General features: G+C 42.5%; 2 protein-coding genes across 5 annotated transcripts; one reads left to right on the top strand and one right to left on the bottom strand.

Moving 5' to 3' along the window:
* Nucleotides 1-19: 19 nt before the first annotated feature.
* Nucleotides 20-3,990, bottom strand: LOC115558470 (phenazine biosynthesis-like domain-containing protein 1). Its single transcript, XM_030376622.1, has 10 exons — nucleotides 3,802-3,990; nucleotides 3,205-3,304; nucleotides 2,493-2,591; nucleotides 2,194-2,303; nucleotides 1,859-1,888; nucleotides 1,590-1,678; nucleotides 1,210-1,301; nucleotides 820-903; nucleotides 455-517; nucleotides 20-261 (listed from the first exon to the last, which is right to left on the bottom strand). The coding sequence occupies exons 1-10, from the start codon at nucleotides 3,883-3,885 to the stop codon at nucleotides 149-151; spliced, it is 864 nt and encodes a 287-aa protein (XP_030232482.1). The 5' UTR covers nucleotides 3,886-3,990; the 3' UTR covers nucleotides 20-148.
* Nucleotides 3,991-4,075: 85 nt separating this feature from the next.
* On the top strand, nucleotides 4,076-12,802 carry hnrnph3 (heterogeneous nuclear ribonucleoprotein H3 (2H9)). 4 transcript variants are annotated; one of them, XM_030376617.1, is made up of 11 exons: nucleotides 4,076-4,271; nucleotides 5,296-5,388; nucleotides 5,888-6,043; nucleotides 6,557-6,700; nucleotides 7,703-7,841; nucleotides 8,697-8,899; nucleotides 9,405-9,503; nucleotides 9,629-9,780; nucleotides 10,328-10,463; nucleotides 11,111-11,167; nucleotides 11,615-12,802. In XM_030376617.1, exons 2-11 carry the CDS (start codon nucleotides 5,301-5,303, stop codon nucleotides 11,686-11,688), a joined length of 1,248 nt encoding a protein of 415 aa, XP_030232477.1. In that variant the 5' UTR covers nucleotides 4,076-4,271; nucleotides 5,296-5,300; the 3' UTR covers nucleotides 11,689-12,802. The 4 variants fall into 4 exon arrangements, with proteins under 4 accessions (XP_030232477.1, XP_030232478.1, XP_030232479.1 ...); XM_030376618.1 differs by having other exon boundaries at nucleotides 4,197-4,275; XM_030376619.1 differs by having other exon boundaries at nucleotides 4,251-4,271; nucleotides 5,296-5,569.
* Nucleotides 12,803-14,968: the final 2,166 nt, after the last annotated feature.

Raw genomic sequence — 14,968 nt, 5'->3', positions numbered from 1 at the left:
ATTCATTGGATGACCAGTGTAAACCAAGTTTTGATGATCTTTAATGAGATTTTAAAAATTGTGGATAAAAAATTATCAAACATCTAGCTTATAAATTCCACAGCCTCCATATGCATATCAGCCGACCCCAATCTTGCAGAACATGGTTCTAGAGTGTCATGGTTCCCTTCAGTACGAAGACGGCCTGTCCAGATATGTTCACTCTCCCGTCATCCCTCACCTCCAGCTCCAGCTCTCCCCCTCGCTTGGAACACTGGTAGGCTGCACATACACACACGGTTCAGGTAGTAAGCTGGTTCTAAGTTATTGGAACAACATCCGAATCCAATGTTAAAAGTACGTTTTCCATGTGGAAAACATTTTCTTGAAATTGGAGGTTAATACACTACCCAAGTACAATATTATATTGTAGAAATATTAAGAATTAATGGGATAATGAATATAGGTTGATTACCAAGCATTTTCTTCTTTTGCAGTTTGTCCGCCCAATAGCAAGCTAAGACTGTATGTGCAGAACCTGCAAGGGAAAACGAGCAATTTCATTACTTGAAGTAACATAGCTGTTGATCTGTTTTCATGGTGTGATCATTTTATTTAATGATGATGCAAACCAAACCATTTTATATGCAACCATAAACCTAAATAAAATGGTCTGTAAAGAACTGTTTAATGTAGAAACATCTGAATAATTGTTTCATAATGTAAATATTTGTGCTATTCATTTAGATTTGTAATGTGATTTCAAGACTTGACTTGATAAATTCCCTCCCCCCAAACATACAGTGTGTGTTTTGTATGTGAGGAGTTGTTTTTTCATACCAGTGACTGGATCCTCTGAGATGCCGTTCCATGGAGAGAAGAAGCGTGAGTAGAAATCATAGCCTGGCTGGCAATCTGGGGCTCCTAGAACAATGTATAGACATTAGTATTACGGAAAAGTGACTGCATTTGTTTAGTGCTTTACAATACTGGCCAGCATTCACCCAGAACACAACACAGTGTCAACCGTGCAAGGCAACAGCCAGCTCGTCAGGAGCAATGTGGGTTAGGAGTCTTGCTCATAGACACATTGACACTAGGAGGAGCCGGGATCAAACTAGCAACCTTCCGGTTACCAGTCTAGCCGCTCTACCTCCTGAGCCGCATGCCAACCACATATGGGTCTCTTTCTAGGTCGGCTGTAGAGGAGCATTGTGCAGAAGAGACTACCTTTCATGGTGATGATAAGTCCTCTGACTTTGCCACTCTTCTCACTGGAGAGCAGAGCGACTGGGTCCACCTTCAGACAGGTCAGAGCTGACCTGGGAGAGAAGAGGTCATGTATGTAGTGCTTTAAAAACAGCCTTTTCACCGTTATTCGTATAATACTATGACAAAAGGCAAGAACAATAAAAAGTCAATATTGTTTGAATACCGCCATGTCAAAGACTAGGATACAAGGCTTCAGAAAAAAAATAAAATAAAAGTGATCGCTTTGTCGTTTCTGTCGTAAGCATTTGTACTGATGCATCAATCAACCCGATACACGATGGCAGCAAAGTATGACCCAATGCCATTGATACCCTATAAGAATGTGTTTCAGTTCTGACCTCTCACAGGTGTCGGCCAATCGAACAAGGAGTTTCTTAGTGCTGGGGCTTAGATACACGTCCGTAACCGGCAGGTTCCCTACAGCAGCCTGCATCGACGCAGCACACGTTAAGAAAAAAAAACTCAACTCACACAGTCCATCACAGACAGACGCATGCCATTCTCAGGGGTATTATTTGACTTGACCAAGCACATTAAGATCAAGGTTAATTATCCCCTCAAGGGAAAGACATGGTGTTGATTGCATTCACGGCTGTCTCCTACTCACCTTGAGGAAGTCCTTGAACTCATTGGGATCCTGCAGATGGCAATCACAATGTGTTGATTGTTGGCTTCATTTCTATGCATTATGTAAACCTTTTGCTACATCCTTTGGATACTCCACACGTTGAGCAGTACATTTTACACGTTATAGCAGTGTGCTATAAATATAAATGGTGTTTATCAATTATTTTCCTCTTGATGCCTATGTTCACTGATGTACTAACGAGTAGTGTGATGTTTGTTTGTTTGTGCTTTACTCTTCAGTTCTTTTTGAAGGAGCACTGGGTGTGTTTGAGCTCTGCAGCAGACATCTCTCTGTATTCCAAATGGTACGCTGACCTGCCTGGTGGGCGGGTTGAGAGGGAAGTCCATCACAATGCGTTCCCCACACCGGGTGACGGACAGCTCGCCACTCTTCGTCTCAAACACCACTGTGGGATTTACATTTTCTACACGAGACAATACATGTTTTCACACAGATGGTTCATACATCAGGCAGCTCAATCTGTGCAGCTTTAATTTCAGTTTACACATTAAAATCGTAATGCAACCAATAGGTTGTTGAAACAAAATAGCATTGGGTAACGTTTTTGAGATTGCCTAACTAGAAGAAGTGCCAATGTTTGAGTGCGTCTTACTCTTGTACTGAAACAGAACGGCTGCAGTGGCCAGGGTGGCGTGTCCACATAGATTCACCTCATTGGTTGGTGTGAACCAGCGGAGGCGGAACCTAGACCCTGTCAATCAGTGAGATTCTCAGGCCACATTTGGGACGAGCTCTTCATGTAAAATAACTGCTCCATATGATAAAAACACCTCTCTAGTCAGATTGAAACCACCAAAAACCAAATTCAAGTTATTTTAATCTTTGTTTATAGCATACCTGAGGGTTTGATATGAAAGTTTGTTTACTTTGGTGCTTTAAAAAAATATATATATATATATATTTGAAGGTAAAGTGAAACGTGTGTAGAGTGTAGAAACTGTTAGCTGGTTACTAAATCAGTCATTTTTTTTCACATGAAATGCCTTTCCAATTAAATGAATAGCAGGGTGGCTGACGCCTCCCCTCGGCACCCCTGGGTGGCGCCCCTGGTTACAGTTAGTAGAAATCCCTGTACAATACCTACAACCTGTGGTTGAACAGATCCTTGTCATGTGTAGACTTATGTTAACAAAGCTTCTGGCCAGACTGCTGAGGATGGGTATTTTATCACTAGCTATACAATACCACCAAAAACAAACCCATGACTGTCCCAACAGCCACTCTCTCACATATCAGTTTGATAGTTAAACTAAGTCTAATAATAGTAGGCTATACATCAGCTATATATCATGGTTATAACTGACCTGTCATAAAGTCATCTGAAGGGTTGAGTCTGGTGATAAAAGCCGACTCTGACAGGTTCATCTCCGCTGCTATTTTTTGGTAGACATCATCGTCAAGTTCCTGATAAAAGTGTATCAGTGAGAAGTTTCAAAAATAATAAGGCATAAATAAGGTAGCCTTAATTGTTTGGTCTACTATAGAGACAAGTGTAAAATATTGGCTATTTGCTGCGTTCAAAGAAGTTCAAAGTCCAGAAATAGTATGCTTCAGAGAGTGTTAGTCCAAACGGGATTAGCCAATAGCCCTACTTCTACAATACTTTACACTCAATAATACATTGTTCCATTTATCATTCAAACATTAGGCTACAATCATCTTATTTATTTATTTTTTGAGATGTGCATGTAGGCTATTTGGATATCGTAAAATAAAATGTTCAGCCTAGCAGGCTTTAATTTAATCACCCATCAAACATTCGAGTTGGAAACATTGAAATAGGCCTATAATTAATAATAATAAAAAGACGAGGGCAGACAACGATCATCATAAAGATTGCAGGTGTAGGCAGCAGATGCACGTTGCGTTAAAATAGTTGGCCCTAACATGTCAATACTCACATGTAAAAGTGGACAAATTGCGGCAGGGTTCCCTTTGAACGGAAGGTTTGTAAAAGCGTCTACTGTAAATACTTCGATTTCCATTATAATTGAAAGTGAACTTTACGGACAGACCTGAAGAAACGGTAACACTCAGTTACGTGTTGCCTGCTCTGAAGGGTTCGGGTAGTTTATACATCCTACCCTCCCCACTCACAACCCCCACTAAACATTTTGTGAAATAAATAAATTAAAATTAAAATAATAGAACCATATGGTGACATGTTAGAGTAGGATACTAAAACATCACATTTAACGTCAAGACAAAAGTTGGAGATTTATATTTCTATGTTTTAGTTTTATACCAGTGCGCCTCGAAAGTAACAGGGACATCGGCTTTATCTCGCGAGATTACACCTGAGCGGGCACCAGTCGAGAAGTCACCTGAGGCTGAAGTCAATACAAGACACTGGGGACAACCAGCCTGTGAGGTCTGTGAGTCTATTCTCGCTATTTTCATTTGATGCCATTTCACGATTGTGACAAACAAACTGCAATAATGATTTGACAATATGCATGGAATGCAAGTCTATAGGCTTGTGTAGCTTGTTGGCGTCCTGTCTGCTAATGTTGCTAGCTCCCGTTAGCCGTAACGCTATTTTACCAACGCTACCAAGCAAACGTTGGCTAGCACATTAGCGTTCAACAAGGTTACGGTACACGGCAAAACGATTGCTATGCTGTCAAGTGTTTTCGTTATATCAACACGTTAACCTAGTGAATTGTGTGAAATTACTTGAAACTGCTTTTGGACGTTTTAGACGAATTGTTTTGGCGCTTGTCACTGTGGGGTTGGGCTGTAACTTTAATTGTAGTCCAGGCGTAACACTTGGCCTGGGCAGCCAAGCTGGTTCTAGACAGAAGTCCTAGTGGGTTGGGCTCCAACTCTAGTTGTAGTCCAGGCTGAACACTGGTCCCTGACAGCACAGCTGGTTCTGGACAGTGGTGATGTTGGGCTGGGCTGTAACTTCAGCTGTAGTCAAAGCTAACAACTGACAGCCCAGCTGGTTCTCTGGACAGCGGTTTTGTGGGGCTGGGCTGTAACTTCAGCTGTAGTCAAAGCTAAGCTCACTGTCATATCGTTATTTTCATTGAGGTGCTTGCAAGGTTGTATGTCTAATACAAAGTGTTCTTTATTTCTAATTGGCAACTTTTCTCCTGTGACTTCAGTACTTAAGTGGTATCTTTAACTGATAACAATGCGTTTGCGATAACAATTCTGCTTTCTGGATTTTCATCAACATATGTAAATTAATGTAAATACGGGATAAATTGCTCTTGAACAAAATTCTGCCCAAATATTATGGAAAACAAGTAAGGAAGCCACACCCCAAGTCCAATAGCGAATTTACACGTCTGTGCTCAGGGTAATGGGAAATATTGATGATGTTTTCGGGTTCAATCATGTAATAACACACGTTTTTCATGCAACACATGTTGTTCTGCTTATGGCAGGAGTGATGTCTTCAAATGAGGAGGGTTATGTGGTACGCATCAGAGGTCTTCCCTGGTCCTGCACTCAGGAAGAAGTGGCCAGTTTTTTTTCTGGTTAGAGTACACTCACTCACATGTGTTCACCTATATCAGCACATTGGGCAGATAGCCCTATATTTCTGCCAACACCCATGCAATACTGCCTGACTGGGTCACATAAGCATCCCGTTGAAAACAGTGAGGCAGAATAAAAACATGTTCCACCAAATTTAACTACATGAATCACTGTGCCAAGGTACGTACTCATAAAAAAAAAAAGTAGTATTCAAGGAGGATGATATTTGTATTTCTCACTCGACACTATAATCCATATTTTATATCACTTATTTTTTTAAAGGACATTAATAGTCCCCCACATTATTCAAACATTTCGCTAAAGTTTGGATTACAAGCCAACCTCAATTCCACAAAGCTTAGTCATCGGTTACATTGACAACACCATAAGTTAGCGATCACGCATTCACAGCATTTCCTGTACATTTTGTTTGAGCTGGTGTTTATGCTGAATTTCTTAATGGTGTTTCCCGGTGGTTGGGTGGCTTTGTTTGTTCAGACTGTGACATCGTGGGCCAGGTGAACGGCGTGTGTTTCACCTTCTCTAAAGAAGGCCGTCCCAGCGGAGAGGCTTTCGTTGAGCTGATAAACGCTGATGACTTTAAGAACGCCATCGCTAAGGACCGCAAATACATGGGGCATCGCTACATAGAGGGTAGGTGACCCCAGGAGCACACTGGCAGTGCACCCCGAACCTCCATATCTCTACATATGCTTCAAAGAGTGAACATAAAATACATTAACACAATCCACTATAGTTGGGGAAGAATTAATTTTTGTGTAATTAGTGTGATGTTAACTTCCCGGCATTGACCACAAACTTTCATACCTTTTTTAATTATCTTATATTTACATAAAATACATGAACACAATCCACCCTAAATATTTGGCCTGTTAAGCCCTTTGATACTGTAATGGTGATTAAGGGCTATACAAATAAAATTGAATTGAATTGGAAGAATACAGTTTTTTGAATTTGTGTGATGTTACCTGCCCGGCATTGACCACGGACTTCCATACCTTTTCAATAATTGTACCTTTACATAAAACACATCAACACAATCCACAGTAACCGGGGAAGATTTCAGTTTGGTTGAGTTGGTGTGATGCACACGGGCCGGCGTTGACCGGTGCAGACCTGTTGTATTGTGTTTGGTTCTCGGTGCAGTGTTCAAATCGAACCGCAGTGAAATGGACTGGGTGCTGAAGCGAAGCGGGCCCGCGGACTACGACGGCTGCAGCGGCTGCATGTTGAGACTGAGAGGCCTGCCGTTTGGCTGCAGCAAGGAGGAAATAGTTCAGTTCTTCTCAGGTACTCACGCAAACACGCAAATGGCCATCCAGTAAGCTGCTATCTTTGTATCTTTGTATTTGCATCGGTGGAATGTTGGTAGGATACTGGCGAGCATTTATTTTTTTGTTCAACATAAACTTGCATAAACACTCTCAAATCAAGATGGATCATGTTGCCATCTTTAATGCCAGTGTTTTGTACATCTGCCTCCCCTTGTCCAAATATCCATACCGTTGTTGGAATTACTTGTTAAAATTAAGTTACGTTTTAACAAAAAGTTTAAGGCGTTCGTATTTAAAGGCTGCATGTGTGTTTTGTATTTAGTGTGTCTGTAGTATGGTTTTACTGTGTTATGAAGTGTGTCCATTCCAGGGATGTTTATCCAGTCACTACTATTGTTCTGTTAAAGGACTGCAAGAGGCATTTGGGGGTGTGTCTCATATGCTACATGCAGGGGTGCAGGGAAAGGTTTTGAATGGGTGGGGTGGTTTTGCTGTTCTGAGTTGTAGGGAAGTGACCCCAGGACAACTTATCTGTGGGTCAATGTCCATTCCTTTAACTGACTAGTCTTTTTAGGAGAGCGGCCATCAATGATTAACATTATTGAATGATGAGGTTATCCAATCATGTGTTGGGTGACCTATTAATTATGCCATTTTTATAATGTTTGTCAGTTTCTTTGAGCAATATCGCCATTACTAATTCGGTAACCAGGTTAGTTTAGGTGTTAAAAAAATTAAAGGACATTTTAATGCTGACCCAGGACAGTGTTTGTCGGTGGGGCCACCTCCTTAATGGGCACATTTTAAACATTATATCTGCCTATGCCTATTTTAATGTTATTGTACATAAGTCAACCGATGTGATTTCTGTTTCCCCTTGTTTTTTATGATTGTAAAATGTATTTGTGCAGGGCCAGTTGTAGTGAATCAGCGGGTGTTCCATCAATTTCTACAGCATACATATCTCTCCCATCTATCTACCCACCCCTTTATGTATTTATGTGTGCTTGGGTTGAAGGGTTGAGAATCGTGCCAAATGGGATTACTCTGCCAGTGGACTACCAGGGGAGGAGCACAGGGGAAGCCTTCGTGCAGTTTGCCTCAAAGGAGATAGCAGAAAAGGCTCTGGGGAAGCACAAGGAAAGAATAGGGCACAGGTGGGAGAGAGGGGAACGCGATGGGATGGGGCCAGCTGGGCTTGACTTTTACACTGGACTCAATTCTGGGCGGGCATATTTTGTCGTGTTTATGGTTAAATGAATAATGAATATTTGGGATGGGTGTCGGGTATTGCAGTGTGTGTAAATTAGAGGGATATCGTTTTGAATTGATTCATTAATTATTACACTGCTTATTGGGTGGGTGAGTTTGTAGCGAAATGTAAATCTGTTTTTGGGGCCGGGTTAAATGATGGTAGTGGATGGTTACTTGTAGGCGTTGTAATCTTTCACCGGGAAGGGTAGGCTATGGGTCTGGGTAACTTGGGTGACATTTTATCTTCCCAAGTTTCATGTGTACTCTTCCTCTGGTAAAAGAGTTTGAGGCATCAAACAGTACTTCCTGCTTGAACATCAATTGAATAGTTGTAATGATGTAATCTGCAGCCAATCCGGGGCCCTAATGATGGCTAAATTCTCATTGTTTACTCCTCGAAATCTTGAGCCCAAGGCCATTTACGTATGGTTAGAATAACTAGGCTGTGGCATTGTCCTCAACGGTACTCCTATGTACTAGTAGACATACATACGAGCACTTTATGGAGTAGGAAGAGGAGAAACACTAACCCATAGCCTTGTCTTCCAATGCCCTTCTGTTATGTCCCAACTAGAGTGGGCTAGTCATGTTTTAGCGGGGAGTTCAGGCTACGCAGGCTAAGCTACAGGCTAAGTTATCTTAAGGCTGTTTGTCGTTTTGTCTGCCTCTCTCTATATAAGTCAAGCGTAATGTGTGAGGCCAGCACTGCCACAGCCGATGGGATAACAGCGTCCCCTGCCCTGCGTCTCCCCCTCCAGGTACATAGAGATCTTTAAGAGCAGCCGCAATGAGATCCGGGCCTACTATGAGCTGCCCCGCCGGCCCATGGGGCAGCAGCAGCGGCCTGGCCCCTATGACAGGCCCATGATGGGGGGCCCCAGGGGGGTTTTCTTCGCCCCGGGCCCCGGGCGTGGAGGGGCCCTCATGGAGCCCATGCGGAGCGGAGGGGGCTACGGGGGAGGTGAGTGACGATGTGGGACTGGTTTCGTGGCGATGTTGTGTCTAGGACGGGGGAGACTGCTAAACGCAGTGAGAGTTCTGAGATGTAGCAAACAATGGTTGGAGGGTGAAGGAGAACTTGATGTATGCACGGGAGAGTCTTCAGCAGGAACGCTACCTCGCTGTTCAAAGAACGGAGGTTTGCTCGGCGGTGAGATGGCAAAGGAAGGAACATAGCGGTCTGATCGTAAGACTGTCAGAGCAAGTCTTAAAAAAGTTAAAGCAAAGCTGCATGGGGATTCTCCATCAAAGCCATCACACACTGCGAGCTAGCAGGTAGTGGTTACCATGATTTTAAAAGTGACACATTATACCACCAGTGGTTAGTCAGTGTGGTTAGCCAGTACACGCTGTGATGAAAACCTGCCTCTTCTGACATCATAGGTGGTAGGGTAATATGTCACCTCAAAGCTTCTCCCCACGTTGATCTAACTTGTCGCTGTCATCGGGGGTCGTTCTCTCTCTAGGTTACGGAGGCTTTGACAACTATAACGGCTTCAACAACTACTGCTTCGGCAACGGCATGTTCGACGACCGCCTGAGGGGGGGCGAGCGAGGGGGCAGAGGTAAGGGTCCGCTCTCGTGTAAGGCTTTGAACGCCATTTTGGTCAGGCAATTTTGTTCCACTTTGTTTTTTTCTACTGCGAATTGTAAGAGTCAACATGATGTGCATTTGCACGCGTCTGTCCAGGGATGGGAGGACACGGACACGGACACGGGCACGGACACGGGCACGGGCACGGACACGGCGGGGGAGGGGACGGGGGCTCCGGGTTCCACAGCGGCCATTTCGTCCACATGAGAGGCCTGCCGTTCCGCGCCACCGACGGCGATATCGCTAAAGTGAGTATCGGCAGGAGGCCATGTCTGGAGTCACTCGTGGTTTTACCGGAGAAAGTTTAATCCCTTTTCAAGGGGATTAGACGGTTTGATTTTTGCCGTACCCTCAGAAAGTGTCTCTCTGGTTTTGTAGAGAACGTCGCCATTTTACCCGAGATGCTATGTGTAGATCCCTTAAAATGTACAACACTGGGCTTGTGTAATTATTACCTATTCATAGAAAACACAATGCTGGTTCATATTTTGAATGATCTACAATTATTGTTTTGACAAATAACCCTCTTTTCCTCCAAATGGCTAGACTCTTAAAAGCCTTACTGCTAGAAAGGCCCGGGGTGACACATTGAATATTCGGATATGTATTGGGCTGCTATTTCACTTTTAAAGTGTAGCACATCCATACGACTTCACATGCAAAACAATCAAAGCAACACTCGAATGAAAAGTGGAAGCCATGGTCTGGACCGTTGATGCGCGCTGTCGGCCCTCGTTGGTGTTGCACCACACTGGTACTAATAAGAAATGGCCGTACCCCCTTTCCCTTCCGCAGTTCTTCTCCCCCATGAACCCCATGCGGGTGCACATCGACGTGGCGCCCAACGGCAAGTCCACCGGCGAGGCGGACGTGGAGTTCCGCTCCCACGAGGACGCCGTGGCAGCCATGTCCAAGGACAAGAACCACATGCGTAGGTTCTCCCCCCTCTCCCATGCTTAGGTTCTCCCCCCTCTCCTCATGCTTAGGTTCTCTTCCCTCTCACATGCTTAGGTTCTCCCCCCTCTCCTCATGCTTAGGTTCCCCCATGAGGAAGGCATGCCACTATTGAGCACAGGCTGGGGCTGCATAATTAATCTGATTTTATTTTTTTTTATTTTTTTTTAAGTTCTCAGTTACAAAGTGTATTTTTTTGGAGAGAAATGCTGAATTAAGGCATCATGTTTTCAATCTCTAAGATAATGATTTGAATAATCCTGATTTCAATATTTACCAGAATAATCATGATTTATGATTATTTATTTATTTTTTCATAATCGAGCAGCCCCAGTACTGGCCTACCTTTCTCATGGAGGTGCACAGACTAAACAGCCTTGTGACCAAAGGTGTCCGCTCTCAAGTGGATTCTGATCTGGAGCCTCCTCGAGGGGCTCTGGTGTGTTCGGGGATGTCTTGATGGCATACCCGCACACTCCACATGATTTGGTCCAAAATGATGACTCGCTGTATGGTTAATGTCTTAGTAATTATCTTTCTAAATCCTACCTGGACACAAATCGGAGTAGCCTTTTTACTGAGTATGAGATGGTGGGGCTAATTGGAACTCTTTTTTTTCCACAGAACACCGATACATCGAGCTGTTTCTCAACTCGACGTCTAGCGGGGCGGCAGAGATGAGTAAGAAGTTCTCACTACCTCTGTGTGCGTAACAACTGTTAGAACCACTGGATCCCATCCTTCTTGCCTGATGTATCCCATAATATCAACACTGTCTACACACCAGCACCACAAGCAGCTGGTAACAGATAGATTCTTTTCATTTTGTTATTGCTCAGAGTCCACAAATACTATGTTTTAATGTTACTTCTGGAGCAATGCTTCTTAGATGATCGAGGTAATGTACCATAAATTCACGTTTGGGAATTCGATGTGTTCCATGAATCAAGCAGTAACTCTCTCAGTTTATCTGAATGTATCCAAATAGTATTGGTAAGTGTAAAGGCAACACTCACAATGATCTCTGAAATACATCCGCCGTTGTAGATAACTTCTCGAAACATACTCGTCAATTTTAATCGTGATATTATATCATCATGACCGTATCTTCTCTGAATCTTTCTCCAGGTCGCGGGAGCAGTGGTTACTATGGAAACTCGGGCGGTGGCTCGCGGAGCGGCGGGTTGCGGGGCGCCTTCTGAGGACATCATCACGCTCGCCTCGACCCTGATGTTTTATGTTCCTCATGGCCTCGTTTCTTTTTTTAACTCTGCTCGGTTCAGCAGGGCAGATCTGGTGTCACTAGTTGTTTAAGTGAGAAAGTTGAATTCCTCTGGGTTTAGACAGTTCGATTTTTGTCGTACCTTCAGAAAGTGTCTCTTGGGTTTTGTAGAGAGCATCGCCATTTTACCAAAGATGCTGCGTGTAGATCCCTTAAAATGTTCAACTTTGGTTTAGCGTAATACTACCCATTCATAGCAAACACAGTGGTGCTGGTTCATATTGAATGATCTACAATTATTGTTTTGACAAATAACCCTCTTTTCCTCCAAATGGCCAGACCCTTAAAAGCCTTACTGCTAGAAAGGCCCGAGTTATGTTGAATTATAAATCTCATAATTGATCCGAAGTGACACATTGAATATTCAGATTTGGATTTGGCCGGTATTTAACTTTTAAAGTGTAGCACGTGCTTTTCATTTCCCAGCACTACATTTGCCTGGAGCTCTGTGTGTCTCTGCAGCAGCGAGTGAAGCATACGTCTCAGGAGAAAGAGAAGCATGGGGACGCTGTTCAACGCAGGCCGCTTTGTTAGTCCTGCTCCCCAGCTTGCTAAGGGACCGCGTCTATAGAGACAGTAGACAGTAGTCTACTGAACAACGGCGTTTAACTCCACTGCCAAAGACTGTTGTCCAAATCGCTGGTGCTAATAGGGCTAGTATCCAACAGCTTTTTACCTCCCCACAAACAAGAAGCCATTTGATCTGCCTTCCCCAACAGAGCACCTATTGAAAGACCAGATCATATATATTGGGCTACAAGACTAATACCATCTGACAACACCCCTGGTGCGTTTCCATATGAGGCCAGATAAATGTGTGCAAGGGATTCTAGATAAGCTTGCTTGCTTTGAAACATTTGATAAATGTGAGCCGGTGTGTTTTCTATATGAATGTTTTCACATGTTCATTACAAAAAAAGAGTTGGGTATTTTCCATTGTTAGAATGGAAATAAAACAAATATCTATTTGAGCTCTGAAATTAGCTGAAACAGCTGTTGTACATTTTGCTTAATAAATTTTATATTTAATTCCACCTGTTGGTATTCTTTGTGTGTGTATTCGTTATGTTTCACTTAAAGGTCCCATGACATGCTATTTTATGTATTCTTTAATATAGGTATTAGTGGGCAACTAACACAGTATTCAAAGACGTTCCCGGAATTCAGCCGTGGTGCAGAGTTACAGCCACTCCGAGCCAGTCGCACATTGAGCTTCCCCCAAATGCAATATCATCCCACTGCAGACACAAATGGGCGTTCTCGTGTGGTGGGAGTTCCCGTTTACGCAGACTGGAACGCCCCCTTCTTATTCTTCGTCGCCTTTCTCGCTGAACTGTATTAAAATTTCCTCCGAACTTATCAATGCAACGTCGACAGGGGTACAACTTTCGTTTTTTATTGGTCGCCATGAAAAAAAAACATGAAAAAAAAATAAAATTGGCCTTGTCAAATAAAATATAAGGGGTAACACTGTTGTTTTTATCAAATGAAACGTAAAGGGTAAAACTGTCGTTTTCTATCTGTCATGAAAAATCAATAAGGGGTAACACTGTCGAAATGTATAGAATAAAACATAGGGGGTAACACTGTCGTTTTTATCAAATGAAACATGAGGGGTGACACTGTCGTTTTTCTTTGGTCGTCATGAAAAAAACCATAAGGGGTAACACTTTTTTATTGGTCGTCAAGAAAAAAAACATAAGGGGTAACTCTTGTTTTTTATCGGTCGTCATGAAATAAACATAAGGGGTAAACCTGTCGATATTGATCAAATAAAACAAAGGGGGTAACACTGTTGTTTTTCTTTGGTCGTCATGAAAAAAAACACAAGGGGTAACACTGTCGTTTTAATCAAATGAAACATGAGGGGTAACACTGTCGTTTTTATTAAATGAAACATAAGGGGTAACATTGTCGTTTTTATCAAATGAAACATAAGGGGTGACACTGTCATTTTTCTTTGGTCGACATGAAAAAAACCATAAGGGGTAACACTGTTGTTTTTGATTGGTCGTCATGAAAAAAAACACAAGGGGTAACACTGTTGTTTTTTATCGGTCGTCATGAAAAAAAACATAGGGGGTAACGCTGTTGTTTTTTATTGGTCGTCATGAAAAAAAGCACAAGGGGTAACACTGTTGTTTTTTATCGGTCGTCATGAAAAAAACATAAGGGGTAACACTGTTGTTTTTTATCGGTCGTCATGAAAAAAAACATAAGGGAAATAATAGAAAAACACACATACATTTTAATGTCATGTATATCCTCTTTATTGATGATTGATTATTGTGTATTTTCATCGCCCTCAGTGGTGCAGTGGAGTGTACTCTGCCTAACCCACTGGCGACCGCGGCTCAATTTCTGTGGAAAACACAATATCTTTAATTTGAAACGTAATGCTATCATGTCATATATAACCACAGCCATATTTAAAATATAAATTTCAGTGGGATGTGGAGAGAGCTGTGAGCTAACCCCCTGGAGACCGGGGTTCAAGTCCGGTTGATGTCCTCAGTTGGAAGACTCTTAGCTCTATTTCATGCGAAATTATAAAGTCAAGTATAACCATTGTGTTGACTTTATTCTGTGTCTTGATGGTGCATTGATAAGTTCGGAGGTTAATACTCCAAACAGCTCAGGTTCGGATCCCTGCAATAACGTTGACAGGGGTACCGCTGTCGTTTTTTATTGGTCAACATGGAAAAAACATGAGGGGGAACACTGTTGATATTCATCAAATAAAACATGAGGGGGAACACTGTTGTTTTTCTTTGGTCGTCATGAAAAAAACCACAAGGGGTAACACTGTTGTTTTTTATTGGTCTTCATGAAAAACAACATAAGGGGTAACACTGTTGTCTTTGTCAAATAAAATATAAGTCGTTTTTTATTGGTCGTCATGAAAAAAACATCAGGGGTAACACTGTAATTTTTATCAATTGAAACATGAGGGGTGACACTGTCATTTTTCTTTGGTCGTCATGAAAAAAACCATAAGGGGTAACACTGTTGTTTTTAATTGGTCGTCATGAAAAAAAACATTGGGGGTAACACTGTTGTTTTTCTTTGGTCGTCATGAAAGAAACCACAAGGGGTAACACTGTTGTTTTTGATTGGTCGTCATGAAAAAAAACACAAGGGGTAAAACACTGTCAAACACTGTCGTTTTTTATCAGTCGTCATGAAAAAAAACATAAGGG

Source organism: Gadus morhua, chromosome 14 (genome assembly GCF_902167405.1).
Source record: "Gadus morhua chromosome 14, gadMor3.0, whole genome shotgun sequence".
Taxonomy (NCBI): domain Eukaryota; kingdom Metazoa; phylum Chordata; class Actinopteri; order Gadiformes; family Gadidae; genus Gadus; species Gadus morhua.
This window is presented reverse-complemented; position numbering and strand designations above follow the sequence as displayed.